This window comes from Orycteropus afer, unplaced genomic scaffold, assembly GCF_000298275.1.
Source record: "Orycteropus afer afer isolate SDZICR_OR568_19922 unplaced genomic scaffold, OryAfe1.0 scaffold00539, whole genome shotgun sequence".
In the NCBI taxonomy this organism is placed as follows: domain Eukaryota; kingdom Metazoa; phylum Chordata; class Mammalia; order Tubulidentata; family Orycteropodidae; genus Orycteropus; species Orycteropus afer.
The window spans coordinates 118,443-130,242 of NW_006922126.1; the positions used below are offsets into that span (position 1 = coordinate 118,443).

At 47.7% G+C, this 11,800-nt stretch overlaps 1 protein-coding gene across 1 annotated transcript in view; it reads left to right on the forward strand.

Moving 5' to 3' along the window:
* Positions 1-3,373: 3,373 nt before the first annotated feature.
* EVC (EvC ciliary complex subunit 1) overlaps positions 3,374-11,800 on the forward strand; it is a 123,257-nt gene continuing 114,830 nt past the window's right edge. The window contains exons 1-3 of the mRNA XM_007955771.1: positions 3,374-3,397; positions 5,615-5,698; positions 9,221-9,453. Coding sequence (XP_007953962.1) covers positions 3,374-3,397; positions 5,615-5,698; positions 9,221-9,453 — 341 coding nt within the window. The remainder of the gene's footprint in view (positions 3,398-5,614; positions 5,699-9,220; positions 9,454-11,800) is intronic.

Here is an 11,800-nt window from a genome sequence, read left to right on the forward strand (position 1 = left end):
CCAATTAAAAAATGGGCAGAAGACATGAATAGACACTTCACCAAGGAGGATATTCAAGCTGCCAACAAACATATGAAGAAATGCTCATGATCATTTGTTATTAGAGAGAGATGGAAATCAAAACAACATCTTGCTCCAGCACTAGTAGCAAAGTTCAACAAGTCAGAAAATAACAAATGCTGGCGAGGTTGTGGAGAGATTGAAGAGTTTCAGACCAGCAGTGATGGATGTTGCATATTTAAAAAGCTGGAATGAATTGGAAGGTGTGGTTCAGTGGTAGAACTCTCGTCTTACACGCAGGAGACCGGCGTTCAGTTCCCAGCCAGTGTTCCTCCTGTGCAGCTCCCACCGTCTGTGGAGGCTTACATGTTGCTAGGATGCGGAACAGGTTTCAGCGGAGCTTCTGGGCTAAGAAGAGGAAGAAAGGCCTGGTGATCTACCTCTCAAAATCAACCAGTGAGCTCACGGTCCAACCTGCAGCTGAGGATGCACAGGCCAGGCAGCGTGTCCTCTTCATGTGTGCAGGTCGCCTTGTGTCGGGCCGACTCAGCAGCCTCCAGTAACAACCTCTGAGCCTTGTTTTGTCCCCCTGGGAATGGGTATGATAGCATCTGCCTCATGAAGCCACCTGCTGGGCGCTAATCAGATGAGCAGCTGTCCGTAAAGTGCCTGACGCACAGTAAATCAAGAAACCCGTCGCTGTCGAGTCAGTGCCGATCATGGCGGCCCTGTGTGTTACAGAGCAGCACTGCCCCGTGGCGTCTTCTTGGCCGTGATGTTTACGGAAGCTGATTGCCAGCCCTTTCTGCCATGGAGCTGTTGGGTGGGTTCAAACCACCAGTCTTTTTTTTTTTTTTTTCATTTTTATTGTGATTTGGGTGAAAGTTGACAGAGCAAATTCACTTTCCATACAGCAGCTCACCTACACTTTGTCTCAGGACATTGACTACAATTTCCCACAATGCAACAGCTCCTTTCCCACTTCCTCCCCACAGTTACCTCTTCCCTGTGTCCTTCCCTCCATGCACTCCTGCCCCCTGAGCTGTCTCCCTGTGCATACACAGCCCTTCTATTCTCCCATGATTGTTCTCTCCAAGGAGTGTTTCTACCTAGTGTAAACGTTCAGCTCATATGCCTGTCTTTTGTTTGGCTGGAAGCCACGGGTATGGATTTAATTCCAGACCTGAAGGGCAACTAGGGGCCAGAGTCTCAGTGTTCCAGCAGGCTCTATCAGACCAGCAAACTTGGTCCTTTTCTTTTTTTATGATTTTGAGTCAAACCACCAATCCTTATCTCAAACTGCTTGATCCAAACACACAATAGGCCCTCAATTCATGGGGAGCCTGCTGGGGCTGTTGCAGTGGTGCAGGGTCAAGGTGGTAGAGGCCTAGCCCAGGGCTCCAGCTTGGAGAAGTATTTAGGAACTGGAACAGATGAGGTGGTTGGTTGAGTGTGGTGGACTGGGGTGTAGGGAAGCCACACCCTGCAGCTCCCTCTCTGCCCGACGCTGGGGCCTGAGCTCCACGTCCTTCCCAGCTTCTTGGCTCTTGTTCCTATTTGCATCGTGTTGAAGGGAACAGTGTGGCGTCAGCGAAGGAGCATCGACTTTGGAACCAAGACTCTCAGCGCGGATCGTGGTTGTCACTCATGGGCTGTGTAACCTTGGGCAAGTGGCTGCCCCCTCTGAGTTTTATTTTCCTGATCTGAAAAATGGAGATAGGAGCCTCTCACACAGGGTCTTTTCCTTTCTACGCTTTATTGTAGTTTGGGTGAAATTTACAGAGCATATTAGCTTCCCATCCAACAATTTCTACATGTTTTGTTCGGTGACATTGTCTGCAGTCTCCTCACTGTGACAGCACTCTTCCCACCTCCTCCCTGGGTTCCCCGTTTCCATCCGCCCTTCCTTCCTGCCCCTTCCTGCCTTCAGAGCTTTGTTTTGGGGCAAGTGCTGCCTTTTTGGTCTCCTAGGGTTGATTGTGCTGAGCACATTCTTCCCTGCTGTTACTGTTCCCATTATGGACCTATCTGAACTTTGGTCCCCAGGGCTGGCTTCAGTTCCAGGCTGCAAGGGTGTGTGAGGGCCACGGTCGTGGGGTTTCCAGAAGTCTCTATTAGACCAGTGAGTCTGGTCTTTTTCATGATTTTCAGGGCTGTTGTACATTTTCCTCCCATGCTGCCCCAGGAGCTTCTGTCGTGATCCTGATCAGAGTGGTTGGTAGTGGTCGTCTGGCAGGGTTCTTGGAAGCTTAGACTGAATTTTGCTGCAAATAATTCAAAAACAGTTGCAGCAGTACATTGACAGGGAACTGCTGGAAATTCAAGCTGGATTCACAAGAGGATGTGAAACAAGGGATATCATTGCTGACGTCAGATGGATCTTGGCTGAAAGCAAAGAATGCTGAAAGATATTTACTTGTGTTTTATTGATTATGCAAAAGCGTTTGATTGTGTGGATCATAACAAATTATGGATAACATTGAGAAGAATGGGAATAATGGAACACTTAATTGTGCTCACGAGGAACCTGTACATAGACCAGGAGGCTGTCGTTCAAACAGAACAAGTGCACACTGCATGGTTTAAAATTAGGAAGGGAGTGTGTCAGGGTTGTAACCTTCCACAATACTTATTCAGTCTGTATGGTGAGCAAATAATCTGGGAAGCTGGACTATAGGAAGATCGGAGGAAGACTCGTTAACAACCTGTGATACACAGATGACGCAACTTTGCTTGCTGAAAGTGAGGATGACTCGAAGCACTTACTGATGAAGATTAAAGACTACAGTCTGCAGTAGGGATTACACCTCAACATAAAGAAGTCAAAAATCCTCACAACTGGACCAGTAAACAGCATTACAGTAAATAGAGAAAAGATTGAAGTTGTCAAGGATTTCATTTTACTTAGATCCATAATCAACACCCATGGAAACAGCAGTCAGGAAATCAAATGACATATTGCACTGGGCACATCTGCTGCCGAAGACCTCTTTAAAGTGTTAAAGAACAAAGATGTCTCTTTGAAAACTAGGGAGTACCCAACTCACACCATGGTGTTTTCAGTCCCCTCATATGCATGTGAAAGCTAGGCAATGAATAAGGAAGACTGAAGAAGAATTGATGCCTTTGAATTATGGTGTTGGTGAAGAATATTGAATATATCAGGGACTGTCAGAACAATGAAAAAAATCTGTCTTGGTAAAAGTACAGCAGAATGTTCCCTTGAAGCAAGGATGGCATGACTTCATCCATGTTCTGGGGACATTTTATCAGGAAGGACCAGTCCTGGAGAGAGATGTCATGCTTGGTGAAGGAGAGGATCAGTGAAAAAGAAGACGGCCCTCAATGAGATGCAATGACACTGGCCGCAGCCATGGGCTCAGGCGTAACGACAACTGTGAGCATGCTGCATGCCCAGGCATATTTCATCGTGTTGTACAAACACAGGATGCAGGGTCCTGTGACTCAACCCACTCAACAACACCTACCAACAACAACAGCCACCTAGTGGGGGTCCTTGGTTATAGCAGCCCTAGGAGACTCGGACAGCAGTAACCCATGTTCTGGCCTTTCCCCATTCTTGTCCTCTCAGCCTGGGTATAGATTGAAATGACTACGTCCTTGCTGGGAACTCTGGTGGCGTAGTGTCTAAGGCACTTGACTGCTAACCAGAAGGTTGGCAGTTCCAACCCACCAGCCACTCCTCTGAAGTAAAATTGGGCAATCTACTTCTGTAGAGATACCGTCTCAGAAACCCAAGGAGAGGTTGCTGTGAGTCGGAGACGACCCAGTGGCACATAACAACAACACAACAGGTCCTTGCCGCATAGCTTCCCTCACTGTTCTGCTCAGAGGGCATCCAGGTGACATTGTCTCTCAGGACGTATACAGGACACGTTGCCAGCTCAGTCAGATGCCGTTTCAATGCCCCACGTGGAAGAAGAAATAAACCCTGTGTGTTCCCTGTAATAGGGTGTCCTATTCTGAGGTGAACTTAGCCATTGGGCATCAATACTTTCTCACAGAGCTCTTTCGTCAAACTTTAGGTAAAAAGCTTTGAAATCGACTTAGATGCCATTTTCAGCCTGTTTGGAATTGTTGAGAAGGGTCTGTCATGGTACCCGGCTCCTGGATCGCCTCCCAGTCTTCAGTCATTTGAAAATGGCTGTGTCACGGGCATTTGTTAGCACTGGCTTTGCAAAGTGCTGCTGGCCACCCTAAAAGGACACAGATAGAACAAGGATGTGCGCATGTGGGGGCAGGTTTTGCATATGCCCATCTGGCTATGTTCAGGAAAGCTTCTTGGTGGGAGTATTTCCTGAGCAGACTTTGAGAGCATCCTGTTACTACCAGGAGCTCTGGTGGCACAGTAGTTAAGGCATTCAGCTGCTAACCAAAAGGTTGGCAGTTTGAACCTATCAACTGTTCCATGGGAGAAAGATGAGGCAATCTGCTGCCATAAAGATTTGTAGCCTTGGAAACTCTATGGGGCAATTCTGCTCTGTCCTCGGGGGTGCTGTGAGTCAGGATTGACTCGACAGCAGTGGATTTTGGTCTGTTACTGCCACCATTCCTAGCTACCCATTGCTGGTCCCTGGTGGAGGAATTCCACACCTGTTCACTATATGGAACAACCAAGGCTCAGAAGTTCAAAGACTTTGCCCAGTCACAGTTGGCAATGGTTACATAACATGATTAATGTAATCAATGTCACTGAATTGTATATGTGAAAAATAGTAAATTGGAAAATGTCATTTTATATATATTTTAAAACAATTTAAAAAAAAAAAAAGCCCAACCACTTATTTTCATTGAAAGGCCTGACACAAATTCTTGTATGCATATTGCTTATACTCCTTGTTGTCTTTGCACATGTTTATACCCCTCGCTGTGCTAAAATTATTTTGTGGTTTGCTTTTTCCATTAAAAGGTGAGTTATGATTTTTTAAAGACTCTTATTAATTATTGTCATGTTATTTAAATCTTTATTTCTTCCACAGCTAAAGAATTAGAATTAAATGAAGAATGTATCATTCTCTTTTAATATCATCTGTCCATCCATCCATATATTCATCCATCCATCTACCCACCCATCTGTGCATCTCTTTACCCATCTATCCACCTATCCATCCATCCATCCATTCAATCAACAATCTATCCATCCACTCACCTTTCTGTCTACCCATCTATCCACCAACCATCCATTCTTCCATTCAGTCAACCAGCCATCTACCCATCCATCTATCCACCATCCTACCATCCATCCATCATCCATCCATCCTCCACCCTCCATTCATCCAGTCAACCATCCATCCATCCATTCATTTAATCATTCATTCATCCACCCATCCACCCATCCACCCATCATTCTGACAACCAAACCAAACCAAACTCAAGTGCCATTGAGTCGGTCCTGACTCAGCGACCCCTCCTTGGGTTTCCAAGGCATTAACTCTATGGAAGTAGCAAGGAAGCACTTACTTGGATCTCAGTGTGCCTGCTGGTGGCCCCTTCCTGACATGACTGTTACCCATGGGATGTGGCACTTGGCCAGTGTGTGGCTGCCCCTTATTTCATAGAACTTCCTGTGTCATTTGTTCTCTTTCCTTCCTAGGAACGTGAGCCTTCTTTCAACAACAACATCACGGCATTTGCACTGAAGGCAAAAGTCGTCTATCCCATCAATCAGAAATTCCGGGTGAGAGTTCGGAGCTTGTTTCAGAAATGCAGTTATGCAGTAATGTAGAGATTGCGGTGGGAGATGGGGGATCACATGCACAATCCTTGGTCCTATTTGAGGATTTCATGGCATTTTAATAGGGATCATTTTGAGGCTTTTTAATGGAGCCAAACTTGAGAGTTAATTCATTTAATGAAAACATTGTCAGGAAACAGGGTACATCCATGTTATATCAAGGTAAGGAATTAATGTGTTTTTTTTTGTCCCCAGGGACACCAGGGGACATTATAGAAGGGCAAGAACACAGAAGGGCATGTGAGCACCGCCCTGTTCTTTTAACATGAATACAAGTACTAATAGTGGGAAAGTGAGGACCACCAGTCCTCAGACACAGGCCCCGGGGCTGCAGGAAAGCCAGCAGCCATCACGTTACCTCCTGAACACTTCCTGTGGGATTGCAGAGTGCCAGGTCTCTGCTACACCTTAGCTCCCCAACCTTGCAATAATCCTACAATAGCATCCTGAGCTCCACTTTACATGTGAGGACACTGAGGCCCAGAGAGGCTAATGACCTGCCCAGGGCCGCACAGCAGGAAGTGGCAGAGCCTGTGTCAAACCCAAGCAGATCCTACACCTTGAGCCAGGAATTCACCCTGTGGCCTGCTGGTTCGCAGAGATCAGTCCAGGCTGTAGTGCCACAAGGAGCCCTTAGCCCATGAGCAGGTCTGTGAAAACAGGTTCTGGTCCAGTGAGTTTAGGAAAACACTGCCCCCATCCTGTGTTGACGAGTACAGGCTTGGGGGCCATACTGCCTCAATCCACATTCCTATCCCAGCCATTTGCTGTGTGTGGCCTCAGTCTCTTCACCTCTGGAGCAGTGAGGCTCCCACCTCACCTGCTTGTTGAGAGCATTGAACAGGATCACATACATGAGGGCTTGGAGCAGTACGTGCAACACTGTAAGCACTGTGTGCTTGGTAGGGTTGGGGTTTGTTTTGTTTTTTAATCATTCCAGTAAGTCCCTAGGTTAACATCCAACTTACAGACAGCTCCTGTTTGCATTTTAATATTGTCTGTTCGCCCTCACTTTGACATGATTGACCCAATACCTACTCGCAACAAATTCTTCATCATGGTCACCTTCACTTGCTGGAACTTTTACATCATTGAAAAGGCTTCAAGCTTTTTCTTGCACTAAACCAAAAAACCCAAACCCACTGCATTGAGTCAGTTCCAACTCATAGCAACCCCCATTGGGTTTCCAAGGCTGTAAATCTGTATGGAAACACACTGCCTCATCTTTCTTCTGCGGAACGGCTGGTGGGTTCGAAGCACTGACCTTTTGGTTAATAGCCAAATGTCTTGACCACTTGCAAAAGGGGCAAGGACGTAGCATCTTCTAACCTCCTCTAACTACACAAGAGGAGGACAGAATCACCATCAGCAGTCCAGTGCCTGCTTCTATGAGGCCAGACATGCCACCACCCTCCAACCCTCTTACTAACCTTGTCACCAACCATTCTTCCCAAGGCACCCACCACCTCTCTGCTGGGTTTGATAATTCTCTGCAGTGGCCACACAGAACTCACAGATTATGGAGTTTATTAGGGAAGCAACAGCCTACAATTCAAGTTCAGGAACATGCTTGGTCTCTTGCAGCTGGCTGTCTCACTTAGCAGCTGCCAGTCTCTCTCAGTAGCACGTCTTTCTCTCAGCAGCATGTGTCCATCACGTGCCTCTCCGGTGCCCTCTCTCTCTCTCTCTCTCTCTCTCTCAGCAAGTGCATCTTTCTCAGCAGTGCGTCTCTCAGCCGGCAGTGAGACATTCCCTTCTTCCTGCCTCTAGGAGGGCTCCTTTTTGAGCCTGGCAGAGTGGCCAAAACCAACCAATCCCAACACCAGAATTCTATACACCTGAGAAAGTGAACTTCCCAGAAGATTGTTTCGTGCTGCTCCAACAGAAATATACCAGGTGGATAACTTTAACAATCAGCTACTCAAGACAAAAGAGGAGTTGCATAGACTATGGCTAGAAAAGCCATGTAATTTACTACACTGCACCACTGCACCACCAGAGCTCCTTTATCTTGCCCTAAAGTAAGGCTAAATAAGAACCATATGCACCAACAACAACAACAAAAAAAACTCCCTGCCATCGAGTCATATCCAACTCATAGCGACTCCTCCTTGGGTTTCCGAGGCAGTATCACTTCGAAAGTAGATTGCCCAACCTTCTTTCCAAGGAGTGTCTGGGGGGTTTGAACCGCCAGCCTTCTGGTTAGCAGTCAAATGCCTTAAGCACTATGCCACCAGAGCACTTACTTCCCTACAAATTTGACTTAAAGATACCCTTAGCTACAGACCTTGTTCATTAATTGGGGCCTGCCTTCCTTGCCTTTGAAGGCACCCTGAGCACCTTCAAGGTTTTGAGAAGCCCCACATCAAAGAAATCAGTGCATGCTGGTTAACTGAGCCTTTCCCAAGTCAGTTTCTCCACGGAATCCCGCTTGTGAGGAGTAACTGGTTATTGTTTGTGGAGCTGTTCCCTGGAACACACATTGGGAATCCCTTCTTTGGTTTAGCTCTCTCTGATGGGTGAGTGAAGAGGCAAAACTCCCGAGCTGGGGTGTTTCTTCACCCCCTACACATCACCCAGCAGTCCCTGTGTAGGCCCCATGGTGGGCTTTGCAGACTAGCTAGGAGTCAAGACAGCCTCCTCCTCACCCTGGAGTCATCACATTGAGACAGTGCATGATAGGTGACAGAAACAGCCATGGGCCTATGGGACCAGGACACCCAGGGAGGCTCCGGGTCTGTGCTGGCAGGGACACTCCAGCCCAGCAAAGCCCTTGGGGAGGGTGTTTTGAGTGTGGCCCAGGCCTGGGGAGACCAGAAGGATGAGGTGACAGGAAGGCTGTGGGTCAGCGGCCAGCTCAGTGTTGTTCAGGCTGCGTAGCAGCAGGTGACGGGGCCAGGCAGAGGTGGTGGCCGACACTGCTGAGCCCCAGGCCGTGCCAGGCATCAGCTCTTACCTTGTATCTCACAGCAGTGCCTCCAGCTCAAGTCCTTATTAAGGGGCGTTGGGCCTGTCCTGAGGGCAGCGGGGGCCACCTTGAAGACTGCAGGCAGGAGGGTGATGTCACATTGTAGGTGGAGGGGATCTGGGTGGACAGCAGGCAGCTAAGCAGATGGGGTAGGCCCAGGGTCTGGGCCAGCAGCACAGAGAGGTGGGGGAGGGACAGTGGGGAGCTAGTGCAGGAGGGCAGAGCTGCCAACACATGGGCCCCCAGAGAATAGAGCCCAGGTAACAGCCTAGGGTTAGGGCTCCAGTGCACAGGGACTGCCTTTATGGGGGCAGGTGCCCAGGGTCCCTGGGGCATGGCTGTGGCTGGGATCCAGGGACAGAAGCTCTTACCTGTCCATCTGCCAGTCACCAGTCTGCTCCAGCAGGCCTTGCCGTGGGCCACCCCCAGTGATCACTGCTGTCAGTCATACACCAGCCCACCTGGTTTTAACCACGTGTAATTCTCTTCTGCCTTAGCCTCTTGCCGATGGTTCCTCCAACCCGTCTTTGCATGAAAACCTAAAGCAGGCTGCTCTGCCGAACCAGGCGCTGGAGGCCTCCCCATCCAGCAGCCTGGGAAGCCTGAGCCAGGTCGGCAAGGATGATGGGAGCTCCTCATCCAGCATCCGCTCGGCCACCAGCGACGACAGGTTCCTCAGCCGTACCTTCCTCCAGGTGCACACTTTCCCCGAGGTGCTGACCTGCGAGAGGTAAGGATGATGGAGGGGAGAGGTAGGTCCTCCAGCGCTCTCAGAGCCAGCCGGTGGCTTATTGTCAGATGAGGAAACGGATGCTCAGAGAGGTTAAGGGACTGAACCAAGAACACACAGCAGCCCAGTGTCAGAGCTGTACAGTGTTTGCTGGGATTAGAGCTACAGAGGGATGTCAAGGGCCTGCTTGAGTAGTAGCTGATGTGACCTGGGCATTGCAAAGCAGCAGCTGGCCCTGGGTGACTGCCTACCATGTACTGGGCGCTGAGCACCCTGCATGGATCAGCTCGTTTGCTGCCATGTCCCTATTACCCAGTGGGAGCAGTTGATCAGGTTCAGTGATCATTAATTACTTATTAATTAATTATTGAATTAATTCCTCCCAACAGCCCTATGCTACCACTCATCTGCCAGTCTGTCATGCTGTGGTGGTTTGCATGTTGCTGTGAGACTGGAGGCTGTGTCACTGTATTTCAGACACCAGCAGGGCCACCCATGGGGAACAGGATTCAGTGGAGCTTCCAGCCTAAGAGAGATTGGGCAGAAGGACTGGCCATCTCCTTGTGAAAAATTTGGCCACTGAAAAAACTTATGAATAGCAGTGTAACAGTCTGATACAGAGCTGGAGAGCTACTAAAGCGAATAGAAGACATGATCAAATAAAAGAGCTGAACAGACGATTTCAAAGGGCAGCTTGAGAAGACAAAGCAAAGTATTATAATGAAATGTGCAAAGACCTGCAGTTAGAAATCCAAAAGGGAAGAACATGTTTGGCATTTCTCAAGCTGAAAGAACTGAAGAAAATTTGACCCTTGAATTGCAATATGGAAGGATTCTACGGGCAAAATATTAAATGATGCAGGAGGCATCAAAAGAAAATGGAAGGAACACAGAGTCACTGGACCAAAAAGAGTTGGTCAGCATTCATCCATTTCAGGAGGTAGCACATGATCAAGAACCAGTGGTACTGAAGGAAGAAGTCCAAGCTGTGCTGAAGGATTTGGTGAAAAACAAGGCCCCAGGGATTGACGGAACACCCTTAGAGATGTTTCAAGAAATGGGTGGTGTGCTGGAGGCACTCGGCTATGCCAAGAAATGTGGAAGACAACTACTTGGCCAACTGATTGGGAGAGATCCATATTTGAACCCATTCCAAACAAAGGTGATCCAACAGAATGTGGAAATTGTTGAACAATATCATTAATATCACATGCAAGTAAAATCTTGCTGAAGATAATTCAAAAAGGGTTGCAGCAATATATTGACAGGAAACTTCCAGAAATGCAAGTTGGATTCAGAAGAGGACATGGAAAGTGGGAAATCATTGCTGATGTCAGGTGGATCTTAGCTGAAAGAAAAGAATACCAGAAAGGCATTTACCTGTGTTTTATTGATTATGCAAAGGAATTTGACTATGTGGATCATAACAAATTATGGTTAATATTGTGAAGAATAGGAATTCCAGAACACTTTATTTCCTGGCCCCCTAGAGCCAGGAAAGGGAGGGAGCAGAGCGGCCAGGGACAACAGAAGTAGCAGGATCCAGGTAAGGGGCAGGAGGCAAGGCTAGGCCCCAAGCCCCCTACAGCCAGGGAAGGGAGGGAGTGGCCAGGGACCACAAAGTGGCAGCTTCCAGGTAGGATTTAGGTAACGGGAGGGCGCAGAGGTTTCCAACAGCTAAGGGAGACAAACTTGCCTGTCAGTTTGTCATCCTGTGGGGCTTGTATGTTGCTGTGAGGCTTGAGGCTGTGCCACTGGTGTTTCAGATGCCAGCAGAATTGCACATGGTGCACAGGTTTCAGCACAGCTTACAGACTAAGACAGAATAGGAAGAAGCAAGAGTCCATCCACTTCTCAAAAATTGCCCATGGAAAATCTAATGAATAGCAGAGAAACACTGTCTGATACATTACTGAGCAACTTTATGAATAGCTAGGAAACATTCTCCAACACAGTGCAGAAAGATGAGCCCCTTGGGTTGTAAGGCACTCAAAATAGGACTGGGAAAAAGCTGCCTCATCAGAGTAGAACAAACCTTAATGATAAGGATAAAGTAAATCTTTCAGGACCTCCATGTGCTGACATGGTATGACTCAAATTAAGGAGAAACAGCTGCAAACATCCATTAATAATCAGAACATGGGATGTATGAAGTATGAACTGGAAAAACTGGAAGTTGTCAAAAATGAAATGGAACACACAAAAGGTTGATATCCTACGTATTAATGAGCTGAAATGGACGGGTTTTGGGCATTTTGAATCAGACAACCATATGATCTACTATGCTGGGAATGACAAATTGAAGAGGAATGGTGTGGCATTCATCATCACAAAGGATGTTTCAAGA